Below are 17793 nucleotides of genomic sequence, written 5' to 3'. Positions count from 1 at the left end.
TTCACATAGGAAAAAATATTATCATCTTGGGCAATGAAAAATGAAAAGGATTCGCTTCGCAATACTTAGGACACTGGGGCTTTCAGAAATTTGTGATTCTCTGTCTTAATGTGCTCTGAGAGACAATACCAGTCTTGATGGACTGTTTTAAGAATGAGGTAAGCATTTAGTCGTAGATTCGTTGGCATAGTTTCTTCAACTGCATAGCATTCTGATATAGCTAGCATTGACGTGGGATAGAATTGACATCTAAAAGTTTGTATGCTTCTAATTTCTTTCGGCTCCAGAAACTTATCAGCTACTGTTTTTGTAGCTGATTTATAATTCGCTCTTATATTTTGACTGCTGCATGCACTATACAAAAAATATTCGTATTAAATATGCACAGGTAAGGACAAGGATCGCTGAACTATAAAATATTCGTATGCATGAGGAAACGACCAGAATAATGGCAACTTGAGTTCCTTTGCAAAGGTAGACTAAACTATGGATTGTACAAAAATCTAACTATGAGATAGAAACTGGTCTTGAAAAGAAAAAATGGCGGACTGTTCAAACGTCCAATCTCTGACTACTACTGCAGTATTTTTGATTCACATATCTGATGCATGTATTTACATTCATACTGTTGTCTGTTTAAAAACTATTTATAAGTGCAAAAATGGACTCCAAAAAGGAAGAACAACAGAGACGTAAGGAATGATGAAAAGGGGGCAGTCTGACGAAAACTAGCAGAGATAGAACATATAAAAGAACGGAAAGATCAAAACTCCTTTCCCAAAGAAACTATGGAAATCGAACAGGTTATCTAAGAATTGAGATTATGAAAGTATTTTGCATTAACTGTTTCCATTACTGAATTCTAAGCTTATATGAAAACGATCAGTTATAATACAGAAGCTCTTTCAATCGCTCACCAAATAGTACATCTCATCAAAGATTCAACCTAAAGCAAAGTACTGGATTTTATGTAGTGTTTTTTTTTTGGGAACGTGAGTGCAAATACTTGTTGACTTATCTACTTAATATGACAATATGAAAAAGAGAGCATTCTCCACTAACAATCTATTCAAAAATAATAGAGCATTGTTGACTTCTGTAGAATCAGTATAAAAACAATCTAGTACGGGTCTATTTAATTATATAAATTTGTAAATAACTCTTAGATTTTCTTGAACTTCCAGTCTATTTTGACCAATTTTTCCAAAATATACAATTAATACATATAAAAAAAGATTTCAATATAGTATAGTACAGAATTTTTAAGAAAGATTGAAACACAATCATAGAATAAATACGTCCAATTATAGTCTTATTTCAGGAACCGTTTTTATAACTACAGAACAGGGTTATATTGGATCTGCGATTCTTTATTCTTACGAAATGGCATGTATTAACATCTCTGCGGTATGGATATATATCGCTTCTGCGGTAAGAGAATTATTTAACTAAATGACATGTACTAAGACTAAAGTCAAACCTACGTACTACAGAGAATATAAGTCGACCTCTAATCGATACCGAAGGGTGGAGGAAATCCTAGGATAAAAACTTCTGGCTATATTACTTGACGGCACGTGCAAAGTCACGTGCTCTATAACCTGAACAGCGAAAACTTAAGGAAGTTAGGAATTTCTGCGCGCGAGTGGTTTAGTGGTAAAATTCAGCGTTCCCATTGCTGTGCCCCGGGTTCGATTCCCGGCTCGCGCATGTGGAATTGAACTTTTTTTTGCCTCTTCTAAGCTGTTGCAGTTGAATAAAGACTATCTCGAAGAGAAAGAGAAACTGGATAAGGTATTCTTCAAGTTGTTTCCGCAGCCAATGATGTTAGATTAAAATGATGTGCAGGAACGTGCTAATACATGGTCTCATGATAGGAACCGATGCAATGTTGGAATTGCAGTAGAGCCCCAAAAGAAAGGTATAATTAAATGAAAGTTCACCAATAAATAACCAAAATACCTGAAAGATGAAAGCTACTACATTTTTTCCATATTTTCCAACGTGCCCGGTGATCCACACCAACCCTTAATCTCTTATTCGTCTTCGATTTTGCATCCACCGTACCTGCATATAAACATCTCGCCTTGCAACGAGAATTTTTATATTAGTGAAGATGACTAGAAATCATCCTATTCTTTTCTTCACGGCCAATTGACATGAATGCCAACGTGTTGTTGGAGTGTTTCTCTGCGACGCTCCAGGCAAACCAGGATGTCCGGATACAAGCGGAGGTCAAGCTTCGTGAATTGAGTGCTACACCTGGTTTTTTGGGTGCATGTTTAGATATCATAGCTTCTAACGGTAGCTCGATCAATTCAGGAGTCCGTAAGGCTGTAGCTGTGTACTTCAAAAACCGTGTAGTCAAGTTTTGGACCTCGGCTGATTCCAAGATTGATGCTGGTGAAAAGCCGGTGATTAAAGACCGGATCTTGCCAGTCATTGTAGTGTCTGACTATATCACCAAACAACAATTGATACCTGTCTTGAGAGTATTGATTTCTCATGAGTTTCCCAACTGGTCTGGTCTTTTGGAACTGACGGGTTCGCTTTTGCAGCAAGTTCCTACTGGTTCAAACGTGAAGGATGAGGACTTTTCACAGTTGTACACTGGCTTATTGTGTTTTGCTGAAATATCACGAAAGTTCAGATGGACCGATAACAACGACAGAAAAGCCGAGCTTTATCCTATAATCGAACTGGCTTTCCCTCACTTATTAAATATTGGCAATACCATCGTGGCTTCTGCCCAGAATATCACGGAGTTCCAGGCGGAAATCGTAAAGTTGATTCTTAAGATCTACAAATTCGTCACTTACTACGACTTGCCTGCTCCCTTGCAAACCTCAGAAGCCGTCGAGCAATGGGGTCAATTCCATGAATCCGTCATCAATATGCCGGTGCCACTGTATATCCGCGACTCCAACCTTAGCGAACAGGAAAAGTCCTTTCTCCAGTTCTCCAAGTGCTACAAATGGTCTATCGCTAATATGTACCGTTTATTTGTTCGCTATGCATCGGCTAGCTTGGGTAAAAAATTCAAATATACTGAATTTCACGAGTTGTACTTGAACCAACTCGTGCCTCCTTTGTTATCCTCATACCTTTCTATTATTGAACAGTGGTGCCAGGGTAAGAAGTGGTTGAGTTCTTCAGCCCTTTACTTTCTCTTAGAGTACTTGAGTCATTGCATTACCCAAAAGTCCACTTGGCAAATCATCAAGCCCTTCTTCCAGAATCTCGTCTCATACTTAATCTACCCATTGTTGTGCCCTAGCGACAGCATCTTGGAGATATTCGAATTGGATCCCCAGGAGTATATCCATGTAGCCTTTGATATATCCGAAGAGTTCAACAGCCCCGATGTTGCTGCTTTGGGTTTGTTGGTGACTCTTGTACACAAGAAAAAATCTACTACGTTGGAAACTATAGTCTCTGTCATTCACCAAGAATTGAACCAATTACAACACCAAGAGGAAACTCTAGAGGTTGCTAAAAAGAAGGAAGGTGCCTTGAGAATGCTAGGAGGCATTTCATCTTATCTTACAGCTGCTAAATCAGACTACAGAAGTCAAATGGAAGCTTTCTTGATTCACTTGGTATTCCCTTCACTCACATCTAAGTTTGAATTCTTGAGGGCCCGTGCACTTGAAGTGGTTTCAAAGTTCGATGACATTAATTTGCAAGAGGAGCAGAGTAAGTCAATGTTGTACCAAGGTGTTCTCAGAAACTTTGACTCTTCGAGCAACGCCAGTTTACCTGTCAGTTTCCAAAGCGCTTTGGCAATACAAGCTTTCTTGCCCCAGCCGCAATTCAAGGAAATTTTGTCTGGAATTATAATACCGACCATGTCAAGATTGTTGGAGTTATCTAACGACATCGACAATGACGCTATTTCCATTGTAATGCAGGAATGTGTTGAAAATTTCTCGGAACAATTGCAACCTTTCGGGGTTGATTTAATGAGCAAGTTAGTGGAACAATTCATGAGGTTGGCTGTGGAAATTAATGAAGCATCGAACGTCGATGTGGATGATTTTGACGGAAATTTTGAAGACCAGAGTGAAAAGGTCATGGCCGCCATTGGTTTACTCAACACCATGATCACTGTTTTATTGTCCTTCGAAAACTCTACTGAAGTATGCTTGAAGCTAGAGGAAGTCTTCTCACCAGCCATTACTTACGTGTTGACAAACAAGATTGATGATTTCCTCGCTGAAATTGGGGAGTTGATGGAAAATTCAACATTCTTGTTACGTTCCATCAGTCCTATTATGTGGAAGAATTTTGAGCTTTTGAGTGATTCGTTTGCTGATGGTCTTGCTATAATGTACCTTGAAGAACTAATGCAGTGCTTGCAAAATTTTTTGAACTACGGAACTGATGAATTAATCAAGAACCCAGCTCTTGTTCAAAAATTTTTCAATATTTATAAGATGATTTCAGAAGGTGAGGATACCCAAATTGGATACAACGATCTTGTGTTTGCTTGCGAATTATCGCAAACCTTCGTTTTATCTTTACAGCAAGTTTCTGTTCAATACATTCCTAGTTTTGTTCGATCTGTCATCACTATCTCTAACGAAGGGAACAAGGATAAACACCATATCAAGAACAGTGCATTTGATGTAAATGTCAACAATGTTATTGCTGCTTGTTTGGTTTACGATGCCCCAACTACTTTGAGCATATTGCAAGAATCTAACCAAGTGATTCCATTCTTTGAACGTTGGTTCCAGTTGATCCCTCAGTTGAAGCGTGTTTACGATTTAAAATTGTCCATACTTGCATTGTTGAGCTTGTTGAACAACGAAGAAATTATCTCACTGTTACATTCTACTACTCCAGCTATATTTGACCAAATGGGATTAAAATTAGCTATATTAACGAGAGAATTGCCAAAGGCAGTCGAGAGTTTAGAGAAGAGAAGGAAGAATTTCGACGAAAGTGATTTCGGAGGTGACAACTATAGATACGGCGACGACGAATGGGAAAATGCCAGCTCTGAAGATTTAGACTACATTCTCGACCAGGGAGAAGCAGCAGCAAATGAAGCAGCCAATGAAGAAGAGGTCGAAGGAGGTAGACACGAGTACTTAAACTTTTTACAGGAAGAGGATAATAAATTGAAGAGTTCAGGTTACTTCGATGAAGAAGATGAGCCAGTGATAGAGGACCCATTGGCCACAACCCCCCTTGATAGCGTCAACGTTTTTGCGTTGCTAAAGGATTTTATGGTCAAGGTGGAAGCCAATAATGCTGCTCTTTTCAGCGGTATTTTTGGAGGTCTTACTGAAAGTGACAAGATACTCTTTAAAGATATTTTTGATATTGTTCAGTAGGTTGTAGATTAGCCAACCACTTTAATTTACGAATTATTTTACACAACAGCTCATAATTTTAAGAATGAAACAATTCTAGTTATGAATTGTATCAGTATTAGATTGTGTATTCAGCAAGAAATCTGGCAATGAAAATAAGTCTGTGCGAAAACTCTAAAATGTACTTGCCTGTCAATTCGATAGGGGAACAGACTTTAGCCGGACCAAGAAGTATCCGGGACTAAGTATCCGGTTGTGAACTTTCAGTTAAACACTCCGAGTACGATTTCGTTGAGCAGATGTACTGTGATTTTTTGATTACTTTGTTTTGATACTTCAACTGTGTAAGAAATTTTATTTTCGGTAAATGAAGGGTTTACTAAGAGTTTGACTCAGAGGGGGCTGTAAAGAGGTCCAAAAGCCCTCAGAAATTACGAAATTGAATAGACTGAACAAGCGCGAATATCATAAGAGACTGGAGCGGTTATTTATAGACAAGTCCATATGACGTCAAAGATATGACGTCTTGAAGAGTATCCCAGAGGCTTTTTACTAGCATTGTCAAGAGGTTGAAGAGCGGCTTGTTTGCGCCGGAAGAGCTCAGCTGCTTAGCAAAGGCTATTTTACTGGAATAGGGAGAGCAGGAGTCAGGTGAGAGGAAGTAACCGCGTGTGGTCTTCACAGGACTGAGGCAATTTTTAATTCGGAATTTATTGTTAGAATTAGAGCATATGTGCAACAATGTTTGGAAGTGAAGAGTGTATATCGATAGTGTCTAAAAAGTGTAATGCGTGTAGTTTCTGTATTGTGCCTGGGCCGAGACTAGTAGCAGTAGACAACATGGAGGAATGAAAGTAGGGCAGCGACGAGCTGCTGGTCTGTGGTTCGTTAGAGCGGAATAGGAAAAACAGAAATACCAGAACAAGAAGAGGCAAGAAGAGAGTCGAACATGAAATATGAAGGTGTAGATAAAGAGGAAAGAGGAAGAGAGGGATATTGGCCATCACCGAAACACGAGCTCGTTGTGTTTTCGGATGCGAATAAAAAGAGGCTTCGCAGGTTACGAAGGAGTGTGCTGAAACAAAAATAACAGAAGATAGCTAGACTAGTTTGGGTATGTAAGGGTGCGAATGAGAGAAATACAGTGAGAGACGAGCACAGATGAAACGAGGTTAGTCAATAAGAAAAGAAAGCGAAAAGCGGCCTGAAAGAGAAAATGAAACCGAAATAGAGCGAATGTGAGCGCGATAAAAACTTCCATCAGTGACGAAAGGATTTAAAACGAATTTGAAGATGAAAATGAATTTGAAGATGAAAATGAATTACAGAATGCTGATGCCACAAAAATTTACCACGGTATGAAAAGTTTTACGAACGTTAGCCGCTGAGAAAGAAGAAAGAATACAAACATTACCTCATGGAAGATTTGATCGGTGCAAAAATTATTAGCGGCAAAAAAATACTAGAAAATTTCTGGCAAACCGAAGGTGATATTCATAATAAATTGATGTGTGACATAAAATATCTGGACGTTTTAGGCAGTCAGCCCAACGTTGGAACCTTAATTTACACGGCGGCCTGCACAGTGGAGGGCCATGTGCTCCATTACTGCTAAAGATTATGCATGCATGAGTCCCACGTTGCGCGCGCTACAGCCATCTCATTGGCTATGATGCAAGAGAGCACGTTGGGATTTTGCACCCGGGTTAATTTGCTCCTCGTTTCTAGCCCTTCACACAGATCTAGAGAAACTATAAAGGAGGTACCACTCCCTCTCAATACTCTTGTGAGCATTGAAAGGAACGTCTCGTGAATCTTAACTTACCATCCCTCGTTTCCTTGACGCGATCTCCTTGTCGCTCTAAGCAATAACTACACCAGAACGTACTACCACGTCGTAATACCACGTCTAAGCTCATAGCAGACTATTTGCTCCAATAGCCAAATCAGTACTAGATCAAAGGACTGACATACCGTGTAATACCAATAGTCCATCACATAATACATACCAGACATGAGACTCGTATACCTTATAGCACTCATCCACTCGGTGGCGGCACTCAACATCTTGCTCACAGCCACAGACTCGTGGGTCTCCAAGAACATCCGTCATTTGTACACTTTTCTCGTCAACGAGGGTCACACCGTGGTCCTCGTGGCTCCTTTGTACAACAATGCGTACAGACTTGCTCACCAAGCACCACATTCCACATCTTCTACAACCACGTCTCAGACTCTGTCTGTCGCATCGCAAGACACCTTGTTGAAATTAGCCAAACGCGACAAAGACAGCCACGACGAATCCACTGCAGACATTGTTGATGGAGGTGAATTTGGCCATTTACTCCCAGTGCACCAGACCTACTACAAGAACATCTTGCGTATCAACAGCATACCGAAGAGAGCAAAAAACGCCATTCACAAGAAGGAACTTGACGAATTCGAACAGAAGATTGTAACCAAGTTTAACAACACCAGACAAATGGGGCATGATCCGCTTGATGCTAACATTTGGTACGTGAACTCCACTCCTCTCAACAGTTTAAGAGTTGCATTTGACGTGATCTTACCTGAATTCCACAACAATTTTGTTCCAGATGTCGTAATCGTTGGACCAAACGAAGGTTCGAGTTTGACAACTTCACCCGAACACACAGGCAACACAAACTTGGAAGCCTTGTCAATGCTCCAGGCTTCTTTAACGAAAAATATCACCACTGTCGGTATTTCTTCTGAAGACTACCACCAGATCTATTTCCAGGACGAGAAGTACTTCAAGATCCAGGCTCCTAATATGTTGAAGCAAAATGTTTTTGGAAAGAACATCAACTTCATCAACCGCAAGATCAGCCAGTTGTTGCAAGGGTTGGATCTCTCCAAGCCTGTTGCGGTTAATGTCAACTTCCCTTCCATGAACCACGAAAGTTCACGTTGCATCACCTCTAGTGTAGGTACCCACGGATTCTCAAGAGTGCACAATGTCACCGCCATCTCTCCAGCTCCTATAGTCCAGAAGTTCGAGTTGTATGACAACATGGTGTCTTTGGCCAAGATGGAAACTGTGGAAGTAGAACTGGAATCGTCCACTTTCCAGGATAAGAGGTCCAACTACTACAAGCACAAGAGCTATACCCTCGACAGAGACTCTCTTCTTGGAGCTGAGTCTCTCGCTGACATCATCTCCTTCTCTTCTGCCGCTGAGCATGAGGAATTGTCCATCTTGCACAACTGTGGCATTTCTGTCAATGTCATGGCCTTGGCTGAGAACTTAGATCACTCTGAAACAATTGTGTTTAAGAGAATTCGTCGCAGCACTGGAGCTGGTCTCCGTGTTTAGAAAAACCACTGGCTGGTTGATTGCATTAAATGTTTATAGACTTCATTTCAGTACATATGCTAATCTTAATAGACCAAATTACTTGAATCGTGCAAATAGTAGTTGACTATCGTATGTATGAATATTGGCTGCGAAAAATTACAGCTATGCATTTCCAGAAACCACTCTGCGAAAATGATTTAACTATTCATACATGTATTATTGAAAAGAAATTGTCACATTCTGCAACCAGCTGGGATAAACTACAATACATATTACGTATTTCGAAACAGTACCAACCTGTCTTTCTATTTCATATACCAATTGTTCATACAGCGCTACCACTCAACTCATCTTTTCCTTCTTATACTTTTCCATCTGTCACATCACGTGATATTATCTCACTTCTCAGTATGGGGCAGTCTAGGCGATAATCTTAACTATGGCATAATTTTTCAATATCAAATATTGAATTATTGGTTTGTAATTCTTTCAACTTGGACAGAGTTCGTATACATATAATGGGGCCAAATCTCGTACCCGTGTCATCGCACGTGTCGCTGTTCTTCTCCAAAGCCGTTCCCAAGGAGAAATTAGGCACGCTTTCGTGCATCTCCCTTATCGTGAACAAGATCATAGGAACTGGAATCTTTCTGAATCCGCTGATCATCTTCAAATATACCAACGGCAATGTGGGGCTATTTCTCCTGCTTTTTCTTGTGGGAGGAATCATCATTTTCTGCGGCTTGCTTATCTACTTGGAGTTTGCCTTGAATTTACCATTCAAGAACGGAGGCGAGAAGAATTACTTGCTCAGAGTATTTGATAGGCCCAAGGGTCTTATGGGATGTGTGTATTCTTTTCTGATTGTGCTATTAGGATTCAGTTCCGGTAACTCATATTCATTTGGCAAATACATATTGTATGCCATCACAGACCACCAGGAAGGAGATTCCACCGACGATGCAATGGTGAAAGTGATAGGCGTAGTCTGTATTTCCTTCTGTATCTTCTTGCATACGAAATATCCCAACCAGGGCACAAAACTTTTCAACTTCTTAGGAGTATTCAAGATCTTGATCTTAGTTCTTATCATCGTGTTGGGGTTATTTGTATCATTGAACATTATAGACGTTCCTGCTACGGACAACTTTTCCAACGTGTGGAAGTTTCACAACGACCAGAAACCAAACTTGTACAATGTATCTGTAGCCTTGCTCGAGGTGATCTACTCCTTCAAAGGATGGGAAAATGTCAACTACGTACTTAACGAAATCGATGACCCCTATCACGTATTAACCATAGCAGCCCCTGCAGCTGTTTTGCTAACTACTGTCTTGTACTTTATGGTATTGATTGCCTATTTAATCGTCATACCTAAAGATGAGTTACTCAGCAGCGGTGTATTAGTCGCAGGGATATACTTCAACAAGATCTTCGGTGAAAGCGTCACCTCCAGACTACTTCCCATCATCATTTCATTGTCCAATTTGGGAAATGTTCTCGTAGTCTCATACGCTCACAGTGTAGTTAACCAGGAATTGGCATACAACAACTACTTGCCATTTCTGCGATACTTCCAGAACTTGAACCACTCGTTGCTCTTGCATTGGTTCATCACTGTAGTCATCCTTGTAGCTCCACCATCTACTGAAATCTACGAGTTCATCGTCAATCTCTACATCTATCCAGGTACCTGGATCAACGTAGCCTTGACTGCTGGTTTGATCTACTTGAAGTTGAATAGAAAACAAGAGCGCTGGAACGAATTCAATCCTATAGACCACAACAAAGAAGCTGACGATGATTACATAGAACACGCAGATGAAGAGGAATTTTTGGAAGACGAGGACGGAGATGAAGACTCCGTAGTAAACTACAACCCTAGAAGAAGAAGATCTGAACATGATAACTTATTGAGAGTATCAGCGTCACAGAGTTCGCTTTCTTTGTCATCTTCAGCTAATAAGATCGTCTCAGCTCCTATGGTGTGTGTTATTATTTTTCTCTTAGCCAATATCTTCCTAGCCGTATTTCCATTTGTTCCTCCTCCAAACGCTGCTGATATGGATATTCCATTCTGGTGTTTCCCAGTTATTGGTTCTGGAGTATTCTTCCTTGGGGTTATATTCTACTACGCAAGACCGTGGGTACGTCTATGGAAAGGTACGATTGAAGACGTGGGTGATATAAAATACGAGGAAGATTACATTCCTCTTCATTAAAAGAACTTGATATTTAAGCAGTGGTATTGTACACGATAGTTTATAGAATAATTTAATGACTATTTCATGATATGACTAACAATTGTAGATGAATTGGTGGCACGTTTCGTTTCGTTAATATCCTACTCTGCCTTTCTAAGGTATAATAAAATTATGGTGAAGGATATTTATGGTATAATGATCATCGTCGTCTGACAATGTCTATGAAAATGGTTTGCTTGTTTTCATTACTTTCGTTCACTTCGGGTTGCTCTACTTCACCAGCCAGAATTGGACGAAAGAAGTATCAACTTCTTTTTCTTCTTCTTCTTCTTGCCACTGACACCCGATTCTCGTTCTTGTCTCTCCATTTCTTCCCGCGCCTTTCTTATCATCTCTTCTGCATCCCAATCGTCTTCATCAGACGGCTGCTCGGAAACGTCAGCTTTGCGAATCTTTGTACCCCAGATCGTGGTCTCATACTCCGCTTCAGAGTCACCACCAGAAGAGTGTTCATTATTCGAAGAATGATGATCAGACGTTAGCACCGGCAACTCGCGATTGTCCACGATAGATAAACTGCCCATAGTCGCATAGTCTGCAGCACTGAAATCATCTACATCACGTCCAGTGTTTTCACGAATGTAGAAGTTTCTTGTTCTGATTTCTTCTTCGTTCATCGCTCTTCTTCTGTTCTTCTCTTCTCGTTTAAACTTTCTTGACGAATTCTTGGATCTCTTATTGAGATCTTCCTTGAAAGTTTCCCACGCTTGCTTACTAATAAATTCGTTGTGGTACCAGTTACACTCCAAGAAACCAATCTGTGTTCCCAAAGGAAGATGAGAAAGATACTTGTACTTCGTCAAAGACGCTTCTGGCGTCAAGTATTCGTACTTAATGTTCTCAATCTTAGCGATGATTGAAGAAGGCAACTCAGTATAGCTGCTGTTGTAGCTGGTCTTCAAAACTTTCATATCTAGCGGAGATAAGACATATGCTGTCGCAGAATTGAAACCAGTTTGATAATAGAAGTAGCTCTGCGAATTCTCTACGTCTAGTACAACAGGTTTTGTGCTTTCAGTTGGTCTTTTTTCTTCGACTTCTTCAGCAAGCTTGGAAGTCCAGTTGGCAATCTCTTGATCAATATGAGTCACAGCCATTTTGAAGTAGGTGTCATCTTCCCCGTAGAGAAGTTTCTCTTCCTCGTAATTGGCGCGAATTTGCAGTTTTTCAAACTCGTACATGTCCATCAAGTACGCCAAGTCCCCCTTGAAGATCCGCAGATACTGGTTACAGTCTGGATTCTGCTGGTTTATCCAGGGGAAATGATCTATGGTATCAAAATAGTTCATCAACGGTTTGGGCAAAGGAAAGATTCGCGATTGTGGACGTGCCATCAATGTAAGCGCTACTTCGTCATTCACTTTTGGGGTCTCGAGGTTCTCGTCGATATTGTTGACTAAAACAGGTTTCAACTCATTTTTACGTACTATCGACGAGCAAAGAGGACATTCACGGTATTTTTCAACCACAGCCAGTGATTCCTTCTTCTTTGCGTTCGGAACTTCACTCTCCAAAAGAGATAACACACACTTAAGACAGATGATATGTCCACACGAAGTGATCATTCGCGGCGCTACCGGTTCGTCTGTAAGACAAATCGGACATGCGTTGCCTTTGGGGACAATAATTCGAATAATATCGCTGGTGTCTACGGGCACGTTTGGGTCCAACTCCTGCACATGATAATGTCTTCTGTTATCGACAACGAACTTGTAGTTGACGTTGATGAACGTCATGCCTCGCAAATGGACTCGGTAATTGCTGCTGGTGCCGTTTCCATTACCAAAACTACCTAGGGCAGTGCCTCGGGGCCGCGAGCCAGAGTTGCTGCCTCTCCTCCGGTCATCCTTGAGATTCTTGTGGTACTCATCCAGGTCTCGGTAACTCTGGAAATCCAAGAGATGGTTGATGGAGATTTGATTTTTTCTGTTGCTACCCGAAAACTTCTTGTTCTGTTTGATTTGGTTTTCTATTTGCTGAGAAAACAGATCCCGAGCGTACTGCAAGTCGTGGTTCTTATTCAGCCTAGACTTTGCATTCGGCCTGGGAGTTTTCAGTTTTACAGCATTGGTTTTTCTGGACACGGACAGCATATCCTGAGCCGCGAGACTAGTCGAGGAACTATCGTTTTTATACATTTCCATGGATACAGCAAAGTTCCATGGTCCAGTGAATCTGGGAATCTGGAACTCAGAAAATCAGATAAAACGAAAGCGAAAGGTACAACTGAGTCAGAGACGCAAAACCAGATTTACAAACAGAGTCAGCTGATTCTGCTGTATATGAAGTGGTGGAGTTTGAGGAACGACGTGTGGAACCGCCGAAATAGCTTGTTCCCTGAAGAAGAAGAGAATCAGCAGAAACAAAAATATGTGATGTAGATATGACTGTTTTTGAGAAGGGGCATGTGGGTCAACTGATATTTTGCGCGTGATTGGAGCAGGTGACCAAAAGCATGTGACAGAATTAGGTTCCAGAGAACGACAGCACAGCATAGTTAACAGTGAGCACTTTACGTGACAGACAGTTAAGAGAGCTTGTCCATTCCAGCTACAAAACTCATAGAATACTTGAAAGAAATCGTCATGTCTTCTAACAAGAAGGTCAACTTAAAGTAAGTATTTAGACAGCGAGAGAAAGCGAGGAATTGATAGTATTGGTATCATTATTTATCCATACTATACTATGAGAAATGAATTGTCAAACTGCCATATCCAATGCTCCCATTCCATGATGGTATTTCATTTACGATACATAATTTCCATATCCTGTCAGTTTTGCTTTGATATAGAATATTATGCCATCCCCATCCGTTCTAACTAGTTTCACATATGAGACACTACGAAGACTCAACAATATTAAACATGGTGTTCTCTACCGAAGAATACAATCAGAACCAGGTAACATACTCAAACGCTACATCGTTTCCTTGTATAGTATACTGTTCATTCAGTTCCATCTTATTCGTCAATCTTATTCTTTCTTCATACTAACGAATAGCTCCGTTGCTGATTTGCGTCAGAACACAGACGACAACTTGCCTGCGGCCCTCGAGGGCCTTGGCTACGAAGAGTCGTTCAAGCTTGTAGACACAAAGATCGCCTTGGGCTTGCTGACTGTGGCTATAGCTGGTGGTCTTTTCGCTATAGACAAAAAGTACGACTTCAAAGAATCCTACTGGATCACCGTTGCTGCTCTTGCAGTGTATTTCGTCATTTCGCTTGTCATGTTGGTCGTAAACAACCAAAACAAAAACGTCAAATACATAGGCTACTCTTCTAAAGGTAAGAAGATCACAATTGCTGCTTGGACCACTAAGTACGACCCTATTTACCATGTAAAAGTAACCTTCAACGACGACCCTAAACTGACCACGACTGCCGAATTACCTTTTGCCAAGTTCTTTGACTTGACAGGCTACTTCAGTAGAAATGCCTTCTCAAAGTTGTTGCTGTCGCATATAGAGAAAATTGAAAAGAAGGATATCTGAGCTTCTCGCTGCTGTATATATCGAGATCAATGTATAATACTACTATAACTGTTGATACCTTTTCGTAGAGTCCATTGTCTATATCTATCACATGTTTATGAACTGCTACTATTCTTCTATCTTTCTATTTCTATATCGACTCTTTCGTTTCCTCTTTTTGAATTTGAATTCACCTTGGTGTCCATCTCTGAAAACCAGCGACAGAAGTGTTGTAGCACCATTGGGAATACCCTTATACCGGGCAAGAAATTAGCGTACAAGGGTTCACAGTAGACTCCGCTTTCTCCAACATTAATCTTTTCCACAATCCTTCTTGCCAAATATTCGGCACTGATGATGGGTGCTAAGAACGTTCGTGAAGGCTCGACATCCTTAAACATGCCCGTAGAGAGCTGGCCAGGAGTTACAAGCAACAACCGAATTTCAGGATACTCCAGAAGCTCCTGCGTCAAGGATTCATGAATCAGAACTATGGCAGACTTTGTAGCTGAATACAACGAGAGATTTCGCGGTGCCAAAGCTCCAAGAATCGAAGACACATTGACGATTCTGAGCTTTCTATCTATTTTTGTGTCTTGCTTGAAGACAGTATCTATATGATTCGAGGTCACTTTACGGAGAGTCCAGATGAAAGAGAATGTGTTGACATTGAAGATGTCGTGGATTTCTTTATCTGGAAGATCCAAAAGCGACTGGCTATGGCGGATGCCAGCATTATTAATAAGAATAGTGATATTCCTATTTTGTTCTTTCAACTCAGACAAGATGTTGTCCAAGCTCTGTTTGAGCTCAGATTCATTACCAACATCGCATCTTCTGTAATCTATACGAGAATCTCTCTCCACAGACAGCTTCAAATCCAAGTTGTAGATCTTCTGTACACCTTTGGAGAGCATCTGTTTAATCAACTCTGAGCCCAAACCTCCAGATCCGCCAGTAATCAAGGCAATATCTTTCGACGAGATCTGGTACTCCTTATAGCTACTGGGAAGGTTGTATCTCACACAATAGTAATAGAATAGCCGACCAGAAACCAACAAGACCACCAACACCACAAGATTCATCGGTATGCTAGAATTCGTTAGCACTGAAACATCCGATAGAGCACTGATACAAGAAACCAGACCCAAGAGATTCGAACTTACATTAAAATTCCGATGATCAACACTATTACATCTATATAGGTAGCGACATATCGTACTGTGTCGTCAATACTGATCATCTTGTAAAGAAGAAAGAATGTATTGATTAAGTTTGGATGGAATTTTTCGCATCTAAATTATATTCAATTTTTCACCCTCATGTAGTGTTATTTTATAGACATGATTCACTTGCATTGCTATATTTACTATTATGCAAGTTTTTTGTAAATAGACATGTCAAAAGACAATTCTATTAAGAAGTCTAAATGTTTTTCAGAATTTGGGAATTACTGATTTCATCCTTGGATGTAGTTCAACTGATTCTATTTCTTATTAACCTGGTAGATTCACAGCTACCTCTTCGTATTCCTCTATATTCTATATTCTATATACATGTTACTATACATATTAACTATGAACCTCTCTATCGTAGTCGTAGCCACGAGCAATTCCTCCTCTTCCTTCTTCCAAGTTGGCTCCTGCCGAAGAAATTTCTCCTTCTTCTGTATTGTAGTCGCTCCCCAAGCCAGTCCAATGACGAGTTTGGAGATATTGTGCAGAGGTAGAAACGGTGTTCTTGATAGCCACTGCCGATGAGAGCTTGTTGACTAGTGCCTTAGACTCAACGTCGTTTTTAACTTCTTCCTGTGACGAGATCTGAAGGTGTTGAAGCTGTCTCAATGGTCTGGAAGTACTGACGTATCTTCCAGTTACTGCATCAAATTCTGGAGGAGCATCTTCGTCATCATCTTCATCGTGTTTCTCTTCTTCGTCTGCATCCTCTTCTTCATCTACTTGTTTCAAAACCTGCTTGAAGTCGGTAATCCATTTGCCCGTCCAGGTGAGTTCGTCACTGAGAGCAAGAAGAAGCTCGTAAGGTGTAACAATAGGCTTGAAGTACTCGTTGCTTTGGTCAACAATAATACCCTGGTGATCGCAGCCCAAAACACACCACATGTCTACATTCTCAAAATTGGCCAACTTCGCTACATTTGGCTTGCCAACAACAAAGATGTAATGTTTCTTGCCTGCGTCTTTGATCCTTTTGGCCATCGTGTTAATCAATTTCTTCGTATTGGCCAAAGAGAGAGTATTCACCAATAACCCTACAGTACCAGCCGAGCGAGCCATGTGCATATACCGGTATCTTCTCATCAAGTTGGGGTATGGACCCTGTGAGATCTGCTTGGTAAAGGCATCGTACAATGTAACTGACAGAAACTTGGTGACAAGCTGAAGAAGTCTGGGAGCTTCAGGAGTTGAAATATGGAACAACTCATGCTCGCTCAATATAGTATCAATGTCAAATTCATCATTTTCATAGTCTTCAACGTTTTCCAATCCTACCAATGCTCTGTTCATGGTTTTGAATTTGGCATCAACTACAGAGTGAGGTTTATAACCTATTATTGTAGCTTTAGTGGATGGAACCAAAGCTAAATCAGCATAACATAAGCCCAGATATTCAACAGCTAACTGTTCATATACTTGCTTCAAGATATATGTGTGCGGGGAGTCGGACATAAGCAATATCTTCAGCAGCTGGCATTCTTCTATAGGATATCTTGTTTTGAATTGATTCACTAAATTGGCAACATCCACCACCGGCTTCCCAAAAACATAAACTGCGGGCAATTTGTCTATGGGGTTCAAACAGGCATCTCCAAAATGTACCACAAGATCACTATTGACATGTTCAGCTGCAACCTCATCTATACAACATGGAGAATAGGATGTGTCAGCCAATATCCAGAGCTTTTGTCTTGATACAGCGTCATTAACTTTTTCATTGCAATCAGGTCCAGTACATCCACAACTTCCACATCCATTGCTGTCACTATTACTTTCGTTTGCAGTTGTTTTTGCTACATCCAGGCTGCTTTCTAAACTCACTCCAAGTCTACGCTGAAGCTCATGAACTATAGTGGCAGAGTCACAAATTAACAGATCTGGAAATTGAAGTGTGATTCTGTTGTATTCCCTACTTATATTGTCTTCTTTACTCTTCTTGAGTACTTCAACAAGTTCGTCTAAACAATAATATTCGGTAATTTTCAGTTCAAGCTCATCTCGACTGGGGTTTTTGCCAAGTGAAAGATGGGGTCGGACGATTTCTGAGCCTTTGACTCGTTCAAATTGAAAAGTTGATTCATCCTGATACGTCGATAACGCAACTGGAACTCCTGCTTCAGTAGCCATATTTTTCTTATTAAAAGGTGTCCAAGGTAGACCACTGATAAAAGCAGAACTTCTCATC

The 17793-nt window shown here is 40.5% G+C and overlaps 7 protein-coding genes across 7 annotated transcripts; 4 read left to right on the top strand and 3 right to left on the bottom strand. All coding sequences in view use genetic code 12, as the record gives it.

The window, feature by feature from the left end:
• Positions 1–2159: 2159 nt before the first annotated feature.
• Positions 2160–5342, top strand: PICST_59604 (predicted protein; the record flags this gene model as incomplete). Its single annotated transcript, XM_001384295.1, has 2 exons — positions 2160–2561; positions 2586–5342. The coding sequence occupies 2 exons, from the start codon at positions 2160–2162 to the stop codon at positions 5340–5342; spliced, it is 3159 nt and encodes a 1052-aa protein (XP_001384332.2).
• A 1993-nt stretch (positions 5343–7335) lies between these two features.
• On the top strand, positions 7336–8743 carry PHO3.3 (acid phosphatase-like protein; the record flags this gene model as incomplete). Its single annotated transcript, XM_001384294.1, has 2 exons — positions 7336–7559; positions 7614–8743. The coding sequence occupies 2 exons, from the start codon at positions 7336–7338 to the stop codon at positions 8656–8658; spliced, it is 1269 nt and encodes a 422-aa protein (XP_001384331.2).
• Positions 8744–9221: 478 nt separating this feature from the next.
• MUP2 (methionine permease) lies at positions 9222–10799 on the top strand (the record flags this gene model as incomplete). Its single annotated transcript, XM_001384293.1, has 2 exons — positions 9222–10375; positions 10577–10799. Coding segments are annotated over 2 exons (1377 nt in total), but the record flags the coding sequence as incomplete, so codon positions are not given.
• Positions 10800–10904: 105 nt separating this feature from the next.
• Positions 10905–13235, bottom strand: PICST_77444 (predicted protein). Its single transcript, XM_001383958.1, has 2 exons — positions 12697–13235; positions 10905–12654 (listed from the first exon to the last, which is right to left on the bottom strand). Exons 1-2 carry the CDS (start codon positions 13046–13048, stop codon positions 11120–11122), a joined length of 1887 nt encoding a protein of 628 aa, XP_001383995.2. The 5' UTR covers positions 13049–13235; the 3' UTR covers positions 10905–11119.
• Positions 13236–13457: 222 nt separating this feature from the next.
• Positions 13458–14440, top strand: PICST_72181 (predicted protein). The gene is made up of 2 exons (XM_001384292.1): positions 13458–13518; positions 13905–14440. Exons 1-2 carry the CDS (start codon positions 13490–13492, stop codon positions 14392–14394), a joined length of 519 nt encoding a protein of 172 aa, XP_001384329.2. The 5' UTR covers positions 13458–13489; the 3' UTR covers positions 14395–14440.
• Positions 14441–14510: 70 nt separating this feature from the next.
• Positions 14511–15616, bottom strand: PICST_31190 (predicted protein; the record flags this gene model as incomplete). Its single annotated transcript, XM_001383957.1, has 2 exons — positions 14511–15375; positions 15540–15616. The coding sequence occupies 2 exons, from the start codon at positions 15614–15616 to the stop codon at positions 14511–14513; spliced, it is 942 nt and encodes a 313-aa protein (XP_001383994.2).
• A 252-nt stretch (positions 15617–15868) lies between these two features.
• PICST_83454 (predicted protein) lies at positions 15869–17735 on the bottom strand (the record flags this gene model as incomplete). The annotated part of the gene is made up of 2 exons (XM_001383956.1): positions 15869–17317; positions 17426–17735. 2 exons carry the CDS (start codon positions 17733–17735, stop codon positions 15945–15947), a joined length of 1683 nt encoding a protein of 560 aa, XP_001383993.2. The 3' UTR covers positions 15869–15944.
• Between the last annotated feature and the right edge of the window lie 58 nt (positions 17736–17793).

This window comes from Scheffersomyces stipitis, chromosome 4 (genome assembly GCF_000209165.1).
Source record: "Scheffersomyces stipitis CBS 6054 chromosome 4, complete sequence".
NCBI classification, from domain to species: Eukaryota; Fungi; Ascomycota; class Pichiomycetes; order Serinales; family Debaryomycetaceae; genus Scheffersomyces; species Scheffersomyces stipitis.
This window is presented reverse-complemented; position numbering and strand designations above follow the sequence as displayed.